This window comes from Ixodes scapularis, unplaced genomic scaffold, assembly GCF_016920785.2.
Source record: "Ixodes scapularis isolate PalLabHiFi unplaced genomic scaffold, ASM1692078v2 PGA_scaffold18__7_contigs__length_3171195, whole genome shotgun sequence".
NCBI classification, from domain to species: Eukaryota; Metazoa; Arthropoda; class Arachnida; order Ixodida; family Ixodidae; genus Ixodes; species Ixodes scapularis.
The window spans coordinates 1-18,807 of record NW_024609844.1 but is presented as its reverse complement, the minus strand read 5'-3'; the positions used below and the strand labels follow the sequence as shown (position 1 = coordinate 18,807).

Sequence of the window (18,807 nt, the reverse complement as noted above, 5' to 3'; positions counted from 1 at the left end):
TTCCCAAGAAGGGGTATACTGTAATTTAATGAATTATACCCCATTTTCTTGGGAGTACCTCTAAATACTCCAAAGTGTGTATCCGTTCAGATGAGGAGAAAATTTGTCGACACCCGGTGACCTCACTCAAATTAGTGTTATATTCAATCAGTTTATTGCAAATCTCTTATGGTCGTGCAAAACATTACTACATTATTTGGGAAAAATAGAAAATAAAAGAGAGCACAGTCAATAAAACCACTTTTCAAAATAATGGTCATGCAACAAATCTTACAAACTAATAACTCACAAAGATGTTAAGCGGTTGTCTGAGTTCATATCCTCGGCCTTTCGCTGTGGAATGAGTGATATTCCAATTGGCGCAAAAGTAACATTCGTTCACTTTTGAAAGAAACCATAACGGTTTATCGTTACGTTCGAAGGACGGTAACGAATATCAGTAGCCCGTTAAGTTTTGACAATAGGGAATTGTAGTAGACCGTTTCCGCAGCCCGCTAAGCACCCGGATAGCGCTCCGTAATCCGCCACAAGACCTTGAACTATGCAGACAAGGCTGGCGGCGCGCATGCGCAGCTGCGCCGTTTTCCTCGGGGATACCGTAGCGGAGAGGAAAAACGATCTACTACAACTCCCTAATCTAACGAGTGATTCTATTTTGTTACATGCTTTCTGTAACGGGCACACCGGTGCTTGGGTCCCACTGGTGCAGAAAGCCCAACACCCAACATCGGAGCACGGCCCCTTGAAGTTCACAGTGCGGTGGGAGCTACGCGTTTGACGAGCCAGACAACCAACTCGTTTTTATCTCCTGACCACGCACTCTGCGTGGATATGGCTGGGAGTACGGACATGCTCGTGCTCGTAGGTTCTACCACTAAACCAGCTTACGCCCTTTGCACCTGCCACCAATGAAAATGTTTAGCGTTCAATATAATTTTGTAAGTAATTTTGAATGAATAAATTGCACACTATTGATTTGAAGGGCCTGGTTTCAAATAGAATCTTGCTGTTATGATCGAAAACTACTAAAAACACCCACGCTGCAATGATATGGGGCACGCGCAGCATTCTACGACGTTCCGAAGAAATGCTCAATTTGGACGCGTATGTAGGTTTCGGTTTCTTATCGAAGCACATCTCTGTGCCGGCGATCCCGCCCCCCGTGTCTAAGACGCGCAACGTATGTGCGCCGCCACTCATCGCGCGTAGAGAAGTCTACATAAAAAAGCTTCCGGACAGTCATATGAGGTCCGCCTTTTTGACATCGGTGCGAGAGTGAAGACGCTCCTTCACGAGCAATCCGTGGCGGTGCACTCACGTTGCGCGCTTTAGACACGGGGGGCGAGATTGCCCACGCGGAGATGCTCTCCGATAAGAAACCGAAAGCGAGATACGTGTCCAACTTGAGCATTTGTTCAGAACTCCGTAAAATGCTTAGCGTGCCTCATGCCATTTTAACATGGGTGCATTTAGTCGTTCTCAATGATTCCGAGCAATGTTATCTTTGAAACCATTCCTTTAAAACTAATATTTAACAATTTAAGTACACGGAATTTATTAATTATCCCATTATATTCAGCTCTAACAATTTTCCTTGGACAGACCGCTACGGCATCATAATTCTCTTTTGTGCCGTGCGTACTTTTTGCAAAGGAACGTTTGCCCGTTTTTTTTTTTCTGGAAACACCGTGTATATGTTAAAACAAATATTTTATACGTTTGGGAGCAGGACTCCCCCTCCTTCAATTCTGGCGCATCAGGCAATAGTGACAACCACTGTACAGTCAGAGCAGATTAAGACATATTTAGATGGATTATACATATGTAGTTTTTAGACACATAACTGTATACACAATGGAGTCAATTATGCCTTTAGTACAACACATGTATATGATCCGTCCACTACAAGAGGAATTTCGAATATTTAAAATCCTGACGAATTCAAGTGAAACTATCATCGTTTAAGCTTAGGTCCGAGCGTGGCCGATGTTATGAGGCGAAGCGCCAATCAAACAGCGAAAGAGGCACACAGCCATGACGAGTTCTCTGCAGTTCATAGGACTCTAGGAGTAGCCGGTATTCGCCATCTCTCTCTGCGTGCTACTCCATCGGCTAGTTCTATCAAGCGCAGAGAGCAGGCCATGGCGTTGCGCTTTTTGCGCTGTTTTATTGGTCCTCCGGCTCAAAACATTGTCCGCGCTCGTACCTAAGGTGAAACGAAGTATATATGAACACCAAATGAATAGCACTGAAAGTATAAATGTCCTAAATAATCAGGACCGTCTTCGTGAATGCGCAAAAAAAAACCATGCAAAAGGAAAACGTACATACGAGTATTACATGTAGCAAGCACATTGAGTGATGTCATCAGAATTCAGATACTAAAACTGGTCAAAAAGAAAAGGACAAAGAATATTACGAAATGAGATAGGAAATTACACCGCATTTCTACATCTTCGAGTCATGTATATTCATTGCAGTCCTATGAGCAAAGCATTAGTTTCCAGCTTGGCGTGTTAAATAGTTTAGAATATAGCTTTATTTCTCATCTAAAAATTATGCTGACCCCTCCTCATTACTCGGTTGCTCTTATACTTTCTTAACATTAGCAATATTCAAGATTTCTGCTGTTGAAAGACCTTACTTATTTTATGAGTTCGTATGTTTATGGTCATGAGGAGGCCGACTTGAAAGGAACGTAAGTGACCCTACAGACAACCCAGAGACGTCAGGTGCATCACGTGATTAATGACTCTAAATTAATAAAGAAACACAAGGCTTCAAGTATTTTCTTTTTTTCGTGTACAAAAAAGAACTCTGGTCGCTTACTCTAAGGTAAATTCACACTTTTTAGCTGTGTTTACGCGATGAGTAAGAGGAGGAAACATTTTGAACCATGCGAAACACACATTGCTCGCAAGTAAAACCCCTGCAGGTCTATCGCCAAACGATATGAACACATGTCGGCGCTCGAGTATTTCGTTTAAACACCTTTCACAACTATGATGCGCGTGAGGGTTTCGATCACTTGCGATGTATCTTTCGATGATTGCTTAAACCGTTATCAGACGCAAATGCTCTACCGCAGGTCTCGCACTTGAACGGCTTCTCTCCGGTGTGAGTCCTCTCATGGTTCGCCAAACTGCCTTTCTGAGTAAATGCCCTGCTGCACGTGTTGCACTTGAACGGCTTCTCTCCGGTGTGAGTTCTAACGTGAGCCGTCAAGTTACCCTTCTTCGTGAATGTTTTCTCGCAGGCACCACAACTGAAGGGTCTCTCGCCAGTGTGAGTCCTCTCGTGGATGGCGACATCCGTTGCGGAAGGGCATGAGTAAGGACAGAAGCGGCACGGGTGCTTCTTCGGTTGTCGGTGCTTCTGCCGCTTGTGTGGGTCCGACCAGTTGGTCTGGGGAGAGGTGTCACCTCTGCGGCTGTCGCGGTCAAAAGTATCCACCTGGTCGCCATAGCCTGCTCCGTTCCAGTCTGTTGGGATGGCAGGACAAAGCGAGAAATGTTCGCGCATTTTTAATTGTTCTGAACATGGTCCAGTATACCTACATTATGCCGGTGCGGCCTACAGTGGGTATTCATTCATTTGAGATGTTAAAAAAAATCATTCGCAAAGCTTGTAAATGTCTACAGGCGATCGTTTAAGACTCGATTCTGGCAGCCCTATGGTGCGGCAGCTGTGGTGGCTTGTGCGTTCTCCTAACCAAGTGCGGAAGGGGAGTCAAGCCGCCGCGGTCGCTGCTGCACAGTGTTGGCGGTAGCGTGTTACAAGTAACGTCGTTACCGGTAACACCTTACTTTTGTTATTAACGTGTAAAGTACTCGTTACCTTTCCAAGACAGTGACGGGTAACGTACTTACGTTAGTTATTTCAAGTAACGGATAACGTAATTACGTCACGCGTTACATCTTCCGAAAACTTGAAAACGAACACCTGTATTTTTACCAGTTTTTATACTTCGTTTTACCTGAAGTCCAGACGCAGCTGACGCTACAAGCTGATGGGAATTATCAGAGAGAGGGGAAAGGGAACCATCATGTTGTTCTTTGTGTTCCTGTACGGGTTTAATCTTCGCTGAACCAACCGTAAACATTCATGTCCCAGTGACTTGTGATTTTGACGCTGCTTGATTTGTCCCATTAGTTCGTAGCGTCGGCTGCGTCTAGATTTAAGCTGAAACATAGTATGTGACCCAAGTAATTAATTATTGCACTCATTCTACATACTTTCTAAAATTTGCCTCTTTTTCTCACGCAAAAATTTCCACTTTAGGAAATCTCCAACGCCCGCGCCCGTCATCCCGGTGTCGAAAAACGCTGTCACAAAAAAACAACGAAAAAAAAACGCTGTTACCGTCAATTTTTAAATACGAAGTAACGCAAAAGTAACGTGGGCTACTTTCTGTCGGTAACGGTATCGAGTACCTTTATTTCACAAGTAATGAATGACGTATCTTTCCTTTTTTTACGGTAACGCCTACAACACTGCGGCTGCATAACGCTGCCAGTAGGGAGCGCTGGGTGATAGCATGTTGACATTCATAATGATCCTGACTGTGTATTAAGTAACGCTGGAAGGGTCGTTCACACACCCACATATTATTAGGTTACACAAAATAGCATTCAATAGGCTCGTAAAATACTCGTTTTGCACCTTAGAAACTGAAAAGTTTGCTAAGGCCCACAGCGATTTTTTACGAGCAATCTGAAACTGCGAAAAACGGTGTTTTAACTCGACACTCGAATGCACATTTGCCAATCTAAAGCTAAAGCTAGGTCACACAAATAATGTTGAGAGAAAATTCTCAAGCATTTGAAACAGCCAAACCTTTTTGGAGTATTTTATGCGTCAAACAGAATTTATAGCATTTGTGAGAGCTACTCAATCAACCGGAACTAAAGGAAAAAATACAATTTTGTGGTATAAGTAAGCAACTCCATGGTACAATTCTCTGATATCAAAAAATATGTATCAATTGCAACTTCGAGTGCTCGGACTGAATGTTCCTTCAGTTGAGCCCAACTTGTTTGCTTACTTTCACCATAGTTGTAGTACTCGGACTTTGGAATGTAACCCCTTTATCCCACGGGAGGAAAACTTTGTGTACCACTTCAGACTCCTGACATTTTCTACCTTCTGGAAAACCTGGCCTACAAAACGTTTTTCAATTCGTGTAGAACCAACCGTTCATGAATATGTCAGGATGTGCTAAGAAGGTGCGAGGCTGGGTGAGTGTTTTCCCGTGTGCGTCTTCGCATACCTGGTGTTGTTAGTTCTCTGGGTACCATAAGATTGGCTGCAGAAGTCGCACCGCCGTCCGTCCTCCCCTCCTGGTCCATCTTCAATGGTTGCCTCTGCAATTCGGTTCTTTGGAAGGAGAGCTCCGCCCCCTTGTCCTCGCAGTCCGTTCTCTGCCATTCGGAGTCGAATGCTGCGTGGGCAAGTTCTGTTAGGAGTGAAGATCAAATTTTCTTTATTTCCTTTTTTTATACTATACCAATTCAGAAGCCCAATCAGAACGAACTTAATGAACAAGCAAACATAGACACATCATGCTGATGAAGTAAAGAAATTCAGGGGTTTACATTCCTATTGCGGTGTAATTCAATAAATAAAATAACCACATCACGAAAAAGCACGGGCATCAAACTGAATATTGAAATTCCCGAAAAACATTATTGCAAAAATTGCACGTGAATCATACATAAAAAAAGTGAAAGCCGTTTACAACTCCCTGTAATGCCGAATTGGAGCACAGCTCCTCGAGGAGGAGGAGGGGAAGGTACTGAGGGGAGAGTATGCCCCTCCTCCTCCTTCTTCTCCTCCTCCCCTCATTCTTTAATATGCTCCGGGGGGGTCACCTGACCTCGGGGGGAGGGGGTCACGTGACCTGGGGGAGGGGGGGGGGGTGTCGCGTGACCTTGGGGTGACCTTGGGGGTCACGTGACCTTGTGGTGACCTTCGTTACGCCGACGGCGACGCCGCTCAAGCCGGAAACGGGCGCCTAAGAGCTGCATTCTCAAACGATCCTTATCTATTAAATATGTACTTCAAAGGTTTCACTTCACCTTAAACATGCGGTAAAGGATTACGCCGATACAGTCTCACACAAATTGACAAAGACACAGGTAAATAAAACCAAGGAGCGTGGTTTAGATACGTCACTCCTGCTCTGTAGTGCTGAAAAAAAGGCAGGCATGCCACAGAACCAACAACAGTACGGTATATCACCGCCAAAGATTTTGGGAATTACACGTCAAATAAATGGGCACGGTGCGTCGGCAAGGAAGGTAGGGAAGCGAATAAAAATGTCGCATGTAGTTGGCTGAGCTGTGGCCATTCCTAATTTTATCCGGCTAGTTGGTTCCGGTTTTCTGGGGGAAAATGTAGCCCTCAAGTTGAGCTGGCTGGTGGCTGACCCTCCTTCCTAGGCAGCGAAGGGTTGCTCGCTTTTGCATTAAGAGCATTTCCGGTCAGCTCGGCCTGCAAAGTGTAGATTAATGAGTATTAATAAACAGTCGCCAACACAAAGTTACTTTACCTGCCCTCATATATCGTCATATGCGATGAGCAAAGGCTATAACTGAAGGATGCCAGTGCTTGGAATTGGTCTAGTGGGCTATTCATTAGTTCATTAAACTGCGCAGTAAATGATTACGAATTACGACGCAGAAACGAGAAAAAAAGAAGGCAACAAATGGGAAAACGCGCATTTGCAGTTCAGTTTAATCACGTAAAAAACTGAAGGCCAGTTTCGAGATTAAACAGGGCATGGATAATTACACCACTTGTCAGTAGGAGGGTACCTGCGAGACATTTCAATATGAAGGACGCGAAAAAAATAAGTACTATGGGACTACACCATTTCCAAGGGTGAATGTTTTGGCCAAACAGCACTGACAATTTCTATTTCCACGAGAGATGTTTCATTATATATGCAGCGTCCAACCACTAGCGAGGAGGAAAATGCTTGCCGGTTCCGTCTGTGAAGCATCCACACGACTAATGCCACCATTTATAAAATGATATGCAGTGTAGATCAATCAGTCAGCCTCGCATTTTGCCAAACACTAACATAAGCGGGACCCACTTAGGAAGAACGAGTTTTAGCTGAGATACTCAATTGGTTCACGTTCACGAGTTCCCCATTGAAGCGCATCATAAGTATAAATTGATCACCATTCAACACCAGTACAAAGTTTCCAGTCCTTATTGCAACGCAAATGTTTGTTTTCTCCTTTTTATCTCTTCCAACTCAAGACAAGCTTGAGTGGCCTTCTCCTCTTGACCCTAAGAGAAGGTGAAGCGCTTCTTCCGAAAATAGAGATAGAGGTTGATTTCTGCGTTGTTTGATCCCGTAATTCTGAAGATATCGCTTGTTTTCCCCGAAGATGTAACTAAACGCGAGAACACACGAAAGACCTCCGACCAGTCTTTACGTCATAAAAGGATCTTTCGGCCGACAAGCGCGTGTCGCTCGTGAGCAGTCGCAGGCTTGCCACACCCCCGCACTGGCAGCAATCACGGCGTCTTTTTTTATTTTTAAAAATAGCAAGAGTTGCGTGCGTAACTTCGATAGGCACTGAAGATACGCGAGAGCGGAGATTCCGGAAACTCCTGCTATGATGGCACGCTCCGGGAAGGAGGGGCTTCAGCAGTACTTTGAAAAGAGATTATCTGCTGCCTTTGTGCATGAAATTGGAAAATAATTTCAACATTGGGCTTCCTGAAGGGCAAGTGTGTTTCCTCAATTACAAAACCGCTTCAGCTTCCCTTTGAAGACGTCTTATCTTCAAGACAGACTTGTACGTAGTTCAACTACTCTACTCAAGTTAGTGTAGTTTAACTACTTTTAGGTGTAGTTTAGTAACTGTCAATTACATTTTTATTTCGGTAATTAGTAGTTTACTTTAATTAGTTTTTTGAGTAACTTCTACACAAGTTACAAATTAGTTTCGAATTCTAGTGGTTGTTTTACCTATCAAAAACATTCCTGCACAATAGAGATAAGATGTTGGAAGATCAGCTGGTATTTGCAAAGAGGGGGAGGCATGTAGCGTAGGGAGGGAGGGGGGCAGAAAATGGTCTGGAGAGACCGAAGCCCCCCAAAATTTTCACAAGCCCCCTCTCCCCCCCCCCCCTCCCCCCGCACACACACACAATGCAACAACACTGCTACGAGGCGCGGGGAACGAACAGACCCGACGCAAGAGAGGCCGAGTAAAGGCGGGATTAACGCCGAAGACTTGCGTTTCTCTGTGTCCCGAAGCTCAAGGAGACTTGACCCATTTGAAGTAACGGCTGGTCTCCACTTGTCCCAAACGTAGGAACTTTCGCCCACTACAGGAGGGGCACACACTGCTTCCTCACTCAAAGGAGGCAACAAAATGCAGCACCTGCTCGAAACTCATCTGGTGCTCCCGTAGTTTGTGCTGTACTCGAAGAATCGCGTGTACCTGTAGTAATTTTCCCAGCGTTTTTATATAAAAAATAATAAACAAGCAGTGTTGGGAAGTACTCTATGTAGATGGTACTTAAGGCACTACTGTTTAGAAAAACTTGTACTTTAAGTAAATTCTTTGAGCATTTTCTTGTATTTTCCGAGAAAAACTCCCGACTTCAATATACATTCCCCGAATAAGAAAACATAAAATGGCGGTATCGTCGTGTGAAAACGCGTTCTTTCGAGACGTCATCTGGTCATTTCTCTGAGTGAACTAATGGCGGCTGTAAGACCGATGGAAATAAGTGCCTTATAAGTTGATTGTGTCAAAAAGCTCGTCAGCGAGAGTAAAACAACTACTCTGTGGCGACTTGACCTTATACAATATTTGCTGCCCTTTCCGTAAAAAAACCGATGCACCTCCGATTACGTACCCCTGGAGCAATGCATACCAGTTCAAAAAACACTGTATAGGGAGTGAGAGAGCATCATGAAAGATTGTGTTAAAAGTGCTTATACTTTACCTTAAAGTGTATTGTATTTATATATGTTGCTTCAAGTAGATTGCACATGATGTATACTTACTACTTTACTTGAAGTACATAACAGGCCATCATTTACTTTGTACTTTACTTCAAGTACTTTTTAGGTGTACTTTACGCAACACTGTAAACACGCAAGCTGTCTAAAAAGCCAAGCTCAGACAGTGCTGAACCTTAAAGCGGGGCGCTCAAAATTTTCTTAAAGGCCGCTGTACAGACGGGACGTTCTGCAGGGAAGAACCTTCTCTCCCGAAGCTGGAGACGGGGAGGGAAAGGGCCAGCGTTGGGTGGAAAGGGCGTCTAGAGAATGGGGATTAGCCTCGGGGCGAGCCATCCTCTCGAGAGGGAGTGGGGACGGAACAAAGCTGCCGTGGGTAGGGAGCCTTCATGTGCGCTTTGCTGGGGGTTCCGGCTACCAGGTGGAAGATAAGCTTGTCAAACGGCGACCTCGGATGCGAGGACGGGCACGTCAGAGAATTTGAAAATATAGCTGCTTGATTAGCCGGAGGACCCAGTGCGGTCTACTGGCTCTAGAAGGTGACTCAGATGAAGAAACTCGTTCTGCTGCAACTCTAAAAGCATTCTGGAACGTGAACTCTTGACACAAATAAAAATAACACATGCATGAAAAACGACGAAGGCACCTAAGCTTTCTCCTATGATGTGAGAATGCGTGGGCATTACAGGCAGAGTTATGTTGGCGCAACTAGGCGCAACGAATAGCGCGCTAGTTTCACGATCAAGAGGGCCTAGCTTCGAAACCGGGCAGGAGATGGTTTTTTCCTCGTGTTCTTTTTTTATTTCGCTTATTTTTTTTTTGTTCGGTCACGTGACAATAAAAATCACATGAACAGAAATTTTTTTGGCGACGTCACCAGAGATTTTTTTTTTCTCATTTCTCCTATTCTTCTGTCTTTTTTTTTCCCTTTTTTTCGGTTTACGCTCCCTTTTGCAAAACTCGTTGCACCAATTTCGCGTTACTTTGGCGTTAGCCAAATAATTTTATTTATGGAAGGGAATTCTGCCGTACTTATCTTATGTTACTATTACCAACCCTGGCTTGCAATACGCATAGAGAATTTCGTCGGGCAACCAGTTTGGGAATGACGAGGCCAAATTTGTGTTATAATTTTTTTTAGGTATAAGCATAATTTCGGCCTCGTTATCCGTCGGTCTCTAAGATTGGCTCGTCAAGTATCTTTTCGGAAAGAGTAGACGACTGGCATTTTTACAGTGCACGTGTGTCGACCAGAGTGAACATTGCTGAAGCGCCTCCAGTGTGATTTTGGCCGTAAATAACTGGAGGCCCCGGGCAAACCCACCCTATGTAGAAAAGTATCTACCTTTCTGGTTTCATAGAGAGCTATGAAAGGGACGAATCCCAGCCGAGTCAAACTACCGGCTTGCAAACGCAATCGTGTTGGCAATAGCTCTAAGGAGTTTGTATGACTCTCTCTGGCGGTGTGCAGAGGGTAAAGGTACGGAGGTAATATATGCATTCGCCTAGTCACCTCGCAAACGGTTGGGTATTGGCTACAGAGATCCATTTCGCTTTGTTTTATCACCGGGATTATATCTTGATTTCTGTGTTCCTAATTTCACAGACAGAACGAAATCGCTTTTCTCGTGTGGCGTCACGGCGGTGAGACAGAAATCAATCAGTGTACTGGAATTCGACGCTTGTGCTCGTTCTATAGCGCTTCTAAAAACCGTGCGATCACGGCTGTGCAACGTCAACAATGCATAAACTATACTTGTACTCGCATTGCATCGTGAGGGAACGACTATGACTGGGTAAACAGGAATAGGGAGAATGGGTGCGTGGGATTTGTTGAAGTTCGAATCAACAAATCAAGCTTCAACGAATCCGATAGTATTGCATTCACTCAACTAGCTATATGAGTTTTCAGACGGTATATACCTTCCAAGTATGTGATTCGTGTTCTGCCAGTAGTACCTCAGCTAAATTAAATAGCAAAATCCACGTTGAAACAAAAAAAAAAAAAAAAAGTTCACGGTGACTCGAGCCGCTTCCGCGCAGAATCATGTTTCACGTAAGCGTAATCTTGGGGTCGATGCACGACGAGGGGTCTTCAATCATAAAAATACTTTGATTACGATTATTGGCAACGCTAAAAATTTGAAAGTCAAGCAGTGAAGACAACGGTGTTCTTATAAATATTATATACATTTCATTTTACACTGTTTGAATACGCTGCCGTCGTTATGTTCTTGAATTATTGGAGCTTGTGGCGGACAGGGAAGTCTTGCAGTACACTAAACCTGCCGCGCTGCGAAAAATGTTAGTCCAGTGCATACAAGCTTATTCAAGGCGGACGGAGCGTTGCGCATCCGGCAAAGTGCATTCAGTCGCTGCCCGCGGCGTTTTTCTTTTTTTTTTTTTTTTCTTTCTTTTTTTTTTCGAGCAGCGAAATAATTTTTGGTCAAGCAGCTGGCCCCCTCTTCGGCGGGTTAGGCCGGATTAACGGAGGCGTCTCCTAATCCATTCTCCGTGTTGTCCCCTGGGGGAAGGGCGGGCGGGCGGGCGGGCGGTGAAGGAAGGAAAGGAGGGCAGGGGAGGAGGAAACGCAGAAAAAGTGGAAAGCGCGAACTGTACGGCGGCCTTTAAGCGTGGCAGAAGATTCCCTCTCTTTTCTTTTTTTCCTCCTCCCCTTCCCTCCTCCATTTTTCTCCTCGCTTTTTACGGCCTTCTCGCACGAGTGCTAATGGGCATACCGGCCCCCCGACAAAATCTCTGTAACCCGTCAAGGTTCTCTGCTTCAATCCCAAACATCACGGATTAGTTCGGCAGGCTGGATATGAGCTCGGAAGGGTTCGGGCTAACTCGCTTTTCTCCTTTTTTTTTTCTTTTTTTTTTACTCTTTTGCAGCGCCTCTAAAACATACTCAGATAGTCAACACCAACTAGCCCAAGAACAAGTTCTTTTACATTCAGATACTTCCGCATGCTGCCACATACGCTAAAACACTGCATACTTATCTCGAGTAAACGGAACTTGAACATCACAGCAGAAATAAAAAAGATGGGTATTTTTATCTAAACTTTGAGCTCTACCCAGAGAGTTGAAAATTGGTCGTTCTAACAACGGCGCACTGAAGAGTGATTTTATCACTATTGTGTTTTTTGTTTGTTTTTGTACACACCAATAATGAAGAGTAATTACAAGTCAAAGATATTGCAGTCAGAGGGACGCAGTCTGACCATTTCTGGGGCATAATAGGTTCGTACCACAGTTTTTTTCTAGAGTGACGGCCGCTTAGTTGAAGCTACTAAGAAGAGTAAAAACAAACTTCCATAAAAACTGAAACGGTTTATGCTATATTTCATCTATCTTCAGCTTTTGAAAAAAATTTCTTCGTGGCGAAACGTGCATTTAGTTTCTGTCAACAAATGTAACTGAAAACTCGACAGCCGACAAATATCTTGCCTATCAGCAAAGAGAACGGGAAACACGGAGATAGAACCGCAAAATCACAATTTTTTTCGCGTAAAGTAGTGCAACTAGCAATAGTAGCATATTATGCCATTCATTAAAAGACAGCAAATATTACGAAGTTTTCATTCCCTTCTGTTCCCATTTGTTCGCTGATTAAGAAACGGAATGCGCAGATAGCCTCTGCAGCCCTTGCATCATAATTGTTCGGGGCTCTGTCAGGGTGGGCGAAGGCCAGCGACCATCTCCAAAAAAAAAACCCAGGTGTTCGGAAGGTGTACTACCGCAGGTTTTGGGGCTGCTTGGCTAATTTAGGCGTCTGGCGTTGCCCGGCCTACTTAGAAAAGAAGCGGAACAGCGGCCATCTCAACGTTGTCACCAAGCGGGAAATCCTGCCGAAATGTGTCCTTGAACACGTGCGAGATCTTTACCCGAACCCCAGACGGGATTTGCCACAATTCATCTATAAAAAAAAAAAAAAAACTATAAAAAGTGGTAGGTTTAAAAGATTTTGCAATTTTTGAATATAGTCATGCGGACTAACTGTCCACAAGTACAGAAATAAATGCAGTACAAAATGCAGAGCTCTATTGTGGTCTTTATGTCCATACTTGTCTTTCGCGCTGTACGCGAATTAAAATAAATTCTGCAATATCTGTAGATTATGCCTGGTTATGTTGTCTCTAAAAGAAAAGTAATCAAGCAAGTTCGGTATCGTGCCACCCAATGGGTGCAAATACACTTTTATGTGGAATTCAACGTCAAAACAGTACTTCCGCGGGAAATAATGCATCCGTCATTCTTCGTCTCCCTGAAGCTATGAACTACCGATCTCGGCTAAAGGACTTTTGGGTCCACAAAATATCACGCTCAGTAGAAAAGTCGCCTTTCGTACCAAGGTACTGGAAATTATTTATTTTTCGAACAGGTCGGGTTGTGATGCGTGTTTGAGTGTAGGACCGTTGAGTGGGCACTGGTTTGCGCCAAAAGGGCAGTGCTTCCTTTCATGCTGCCTGCGACGAGAGTTGAAACTTGAATATAGTAGAAATAAAATCAACTGGCACTCTTAGAATTATTTTAAACTTGCGCTTTCTTCAGGCATTAAGATTTTGATCGCTACTTTTATTCATTGTCGTCTTCGATGAGGGAACAACATGCCGAGGAGGCCGCGCTGTCCGTGCACGCGGCTTGACAGATAAGGTCGCGAATGCTTTTCACGAACCTTTAAAAACCAAGCATAAAAATTAAAGACGCTTACAAATCTCTGTGACGCGAAATTAGAGCGCAGTCACTTTACGCCAATGAAACCAACTTTATGAATGAAACCCAATGAAACCAACGCCCTCTCTCTCACGCCATGCCGGCTGTTTGTTTTTTTCTTTTTTTTTTCCTTTTTTTTTGGCACGTATGTGCGGGCTGGGCTTGAACGCTTTTTGGACCGTCATCTGGGCCATTCAGGGGTTGGCATTATGAATGTCAATTTCCACAAACCGTTGACAGAATCTACCGAATTTGGTCATTGCCGGGCATTTTTTTTTTTTTTTTGAGTCAACTCCAAAAATGCGCAAGTGAGCAGTGAAGTTGTGCTCTGATATAGTGTGTGCTGGCATGCGATTTTCGTTTGGGTACGTCACGACTGGCAACGAAAGCCAGATCTGTACTGACAGTCACGTGACATGACTTTGCGCTCCGATCTGCCGAAAGCGCTAAGGCGCTGGAAGTTGGTGTTATGGACGAACTGCAATGCTGATGCCAATTTTTGGGTTGTGCGCAGGTGAGCATGGGTTACAAAATACGAAGAGGAATTGACGAACCTTAAAACAATCTCGGGTGGTCGCGGAGCAGTATGGATGCTCCTAGGAAAGGATGCAGGCCTGAAATCACCTGGATAGGGGATAGTGTAGCGGCGCCCCTGGGGCGCCTGCCAGGGCCCAGGACCGATGGAAGACGACAACGCGCGTGCAAAATGCAAGAATGGTACAATTCGATCCGTTCTAGACGCCATGGGCTTCGCAAATGAAACCTGTAACAATATTTTAAACAAACCAAAATTATAACAAGCACATATAAAAGGAATGATATTCCCAACATGCTTTCATATTATTTTTTTTTCTTCCGTGTACATTGAGTTTTGTAAATGCCCTCTTTAGCGTCATCGATGTGCAATTAATACCATTTTGAAATACGCAAATTAATGTATAAATAATTAAACTTCTCAACCTCTCAAAAATTAAGTTTTGTTTGCGGCTCTTAAGCACTGTCACCTTGACCACAGTGATTCTGCGGCTGGAGATTGAGCTGGAAAATCTAAAAACGTCGAACAAAACGTGAGTGGTCGACGTTGCCAGCACGTCTTGTATAACGTTTACGACATTTAGGTGTGAACGCGACGTCGCAGAAACGTCACTGACGGGGCGATAATGTAACGTCACCCTGGACTTCATTTTAACTTTGAAGACACGTGAGTGTTCGAATTTGCTAAAACGTCTTGTCTTGACGTCGTGGCGACGCTGACGACGTTAAAGTTGAAGGGTGACGTCGCCAGCACGTTACGGACAGGACGATAATGGGACGTCATTTATGAACTTCAGTTCAACGTCAAAGAAACGTGAGCGTTGGACGTTGTGAGAACGTCGTGCATCGACGTCATGGGAACGTTGACGACGTTTGAGTTGAAATACAACGTCGTCACAACGTCACTGATTGGACACTAATGGAACGTTATATAAGGACGTCACCTCAACATCGAAAAGACGTGATCGAAGTCATGCGGGACGTCAAGGACGTCCGGGACTTTTTCTTGACGTTTCCTCGACGTTTCGTGCTGCCTGGGAAGTGATAATTACATTGTTTTTTTTTTGTCATGCGAGATCATAACAATTTATTATTGACAATCGGAGCTATGCGATTATACGCGGAGGAGGCGCATCTGAAAATATTCAAAATTGTTCTGAATACACAAAAAACTTCAAACGTCTTACTGTTTGGGTCCTTTTCTACACGCAGGACCAATAATAAAACCAAAACTTTATAGAGGAGACTATCTCTATCAACTCAAGGCGCAAACACGATGTGAAGCGTGTCTGCGTACGTTGGAAAAGAGATACCGGCGAGTAAACCATAGCGCCAAATGCCCATGCATCAAAATTTCCGTGCAGTGAAATATCCGCGCACCGAAAAGTCCCACACCGAAAAGTCTTTGCAGCAAAAAGTCCGTACACTGAAATGTCTGTGCACCAAAAAGTCCGCACCGAAATGCACTACAGCAAAACGCTCTACACCGAAAAGTGCTAGGCCCACTACGGATGGGATCCTTCGTCACCTGTGCCGGTTTACGAACCATAGTAATTCAGAACAACTGGTCTATGGAGCGTCATCCCTGATATACCGAAAACGCCGCTCGTACTTCCCGTTGTCGCCATGAATCCGCTTAAACAACGAAAGATGCCAAATCAGATATTTATAATAAAATTGATACTTCAATGACTATTTCTTTGAGCAGAACAAGGCATTTGTGCTCTCACAACAGCAAAGAATCGTCTTCCAAACCAATGCTAAAAAAGAGCCAATGCAACTCGTTGGGAAAAGCAAGTGCCAAGCTCGCTCAAGACAGCTCCTCGGTGGGTTCAGCTCCTTGTCGCAGGTGTGCCGGCTGGCTTCTGGATAATCTTTTCAAATCCTCGAAGCTTTCATTTCCTCCACAACAAACTTGTCAAAAAAAAAAAAAGTGGGAAAATGGCGAGGAGGAAACGAGAGGCGATTTCCTCCTTTCACGGTGGCGAGAAGGAAAGTGAGGGTCGGGTTCCTTCTCTCTGCTTGCGGGCCGGCCTTTAAAGTAGAATTGATACATTCGCAGTACATCATTGGCCAAACAACTAGAAAGTGCAAAACAATTAGGCACGCAGAAACAGAACCAGCTATAAAAGCATTTCTGTGAAAAAGAACGAGCCGATTCATATTTGGCTACCACAATTCCGCTAACGGATCAAAACCTCTGAACTTTCTTTTTACCGTAAAAAAAAACATAGAAAAGTAACTTAAAAAGTAATTCGCTACTTTTTACGGTAATTAGTAATTTTCTCAATTACTTTCTATTTGAGTAATTTCTACTCTACTCAAATTACTTTTGACGTCAATACTCAGTAACTTAACTTAATTACTTTTTTTGAATAACTTGTACATGTCTGGCTGTGCACACTGAGCGTAATTGCCAGTTGTCAGTCAATGTTTCAACCACCTCGTTGCATCGATGAAAAGGTCAAATTAAAATCACGTTTTATAGAATGTACCGCATCATTTGTCACTTGCGCAGTGGACTGCGTAAATTACTGATCGATCTTCTGTTCTTGAGGCAGACAACCTTGAAGAGAACCACGCTCGCAAAGGCTCAGAAACGCACAGTTACCGCGTTGCTGCACCTCGCCGTAACCGCTGGTTGTACTAAACTGTACGGTGGTGACCGCACGACTGCTCGGCGTCCAATTGCAATCATAATTCGAGCAAATGGCTGCGCACGCGTTCGGCAAATGGCTGCGCACGTTCGCGCGCGTGCGCAGCCATTTGCCAAATTTTCGCAAAATCTTTGCCGATCGTTCCTTTAAAATTTCGACACGTGCCGATCTTTGCCGAACTTGAAGTTCGCCAGATTCAATCCATCACTAATTTTTTGTGGCGCAGACGAGTGACCCCCTAGCAACGACGTTCACGACGGATTGGCTGCTCGGCAACTTAAATTTCGGATTCGGACGGCGCGTGTACACTCGAAGCGCGTTAACCCCGCCACCCGCCTGCGTTCCGGCAATATGCGGCTACTAAATACAAAACTATTAACCCATTTAACCCCCCCCCCCCCCCCCCCCCCCGCCCCGTACATGTCGCTTTGCGGCGTCCAGCCAGCAACCCAAGCTCCGCTGTCCCCTATGAACCTCCGTAAATACACCAACTTATGTTTACAAACAAACCGGAGCGCCCCTAGCGGACGCCACGGGCGCCACGCATACGCGATGGGGGTGTGGGCAAGAAGCTCGCCGTCGCCCATTAACAAACCATTGGGATGCGATGTTGTCGGCGTCGGTGTGAGTCCCCCTGCCCTTTTTCACGTTCGAATTGTTGATTCTACGTCTTCCGGCGATGTCTGACTACTTGAGTGGCATCAGCGAAATTACCGAGGCTCGTCACACCGTAAAACTTCGCGTGAATAATGTGACGTGTGGCGATTCATTCGGCGTGGACGCCGCAGTATGTACGCTAAAGCCTGATTCGCATGATGCGATTTCGCTCGCAATTTTCAGTCGCGACGCCGCTCGGGCTGCAAAAGCGTGAACCGTAGCTGAGACGGTCGACATCGATACTGAAAATCGCAGGCAGAATCGGACCAAGTGAATTAGGGATAACAAGTCGGTGATGGTCACTGGTAACAATGATCAACATCTCCTTGTATCTACTGTTTACATTGAGCCTGCTTACTAACCTTCAAATTTAGGTCTTTTGAGGCCTGCACTTACACCTTATCGCAAGTACCGGGCCGACGTTTGGTCTACAGGCCGGCGTCGTCTAAGAGAGCAGGCGACAAGCAGAAACGTTTGAAAGAGCAGACGACAGTTCGAACGATCAGGCGGCCGTTTGAACTTGAAGACGCACTGAACGTAGTCCGCAGGTGGTCCGCACAACTTGACGGTTTTCTGGCGTTCATGTAGGAGCAAAACAAATAAATCTGATGACCACAAGTATCCGTGATTTCAACCCAAATTGCTCACTGCCCAAGCAATCGTCGTCCGACGGCGTCTGCTTTTCACTTTTTGCTGCACATATCCAGGTTGTCTGACGAATCGAGCTCGTGAAAACTGATATTCAAACCTTTCTTGACACTTCTGGTACGGGCCCAGTCGCGGCGTTTTGACGAGAAGGCAGGTTTTTGTCTGGTTCCTATCGAAACAACGCAGGAATACACATCTGGCATGGGGACTTCTGCCCACAGCCCCAGACCGGAAGTGCGACCGACGCGCCACCACCACGCCGTGACGTCACAGAGATGAGTTGGTGTATAGAGTCCCATACCATTTAGTTCAGCGAAGTTTCGTCGTCAACATTCGTGTTCTTTAGTGTTAATCCCCCCCCCCCCCCCCAAAAAAAAAAAATGTAAATATCCCAAAATGCCTCGACAAAACAAAATGTTGGAGAGAACAAAAATAGAAGAAGTAAGCCCACACCATGAATCGAACTCGGGTCCGCTATGTATGAAGCACACATCGTACCACTAAGGTATACGCTACCGATTTGGAAACGAGGGTTGCAACCGCTGCCTATAATGGCGGCGGCAGCGCATATCTCCACGAACCATCCAATTCGGTGTGAACGTC

At 44.9% G+C, this 18,807-nt stretch overlaps 1 protein-coding gene across 1 annotated transcript; it reads right to left on the bottom strand.

Moving 5' to 3' along the window:
* Window positions 1-2,938: 2,938 nt before the first annotated feature.
* Window positions 2,939-5,506, bottom strand: LOC120840434 (putative zinc finger protein 702). Its single transcript, XM_040210971.2, has 2 exons — window positions 5,270-5,506; window positions 2,939-3,482 (listed from the first exon to the last, which is right to left on the bottom strand). The coding sequence occupies exons 1-2, from the start codon at window positions 5,346-5,348 to the stop codon at window positions 3,025-3,027; spliced, it is 537 nt and encodes a 178-aa protein (XP_040066905.1). The 5' UTR covers window positions 5,349-5,506; the 3' UTR covers window positions 2,939-3,024.
* Between the last annotated feature and the right edge of the window lie 13,301 nt (window positions 5,507-18,807).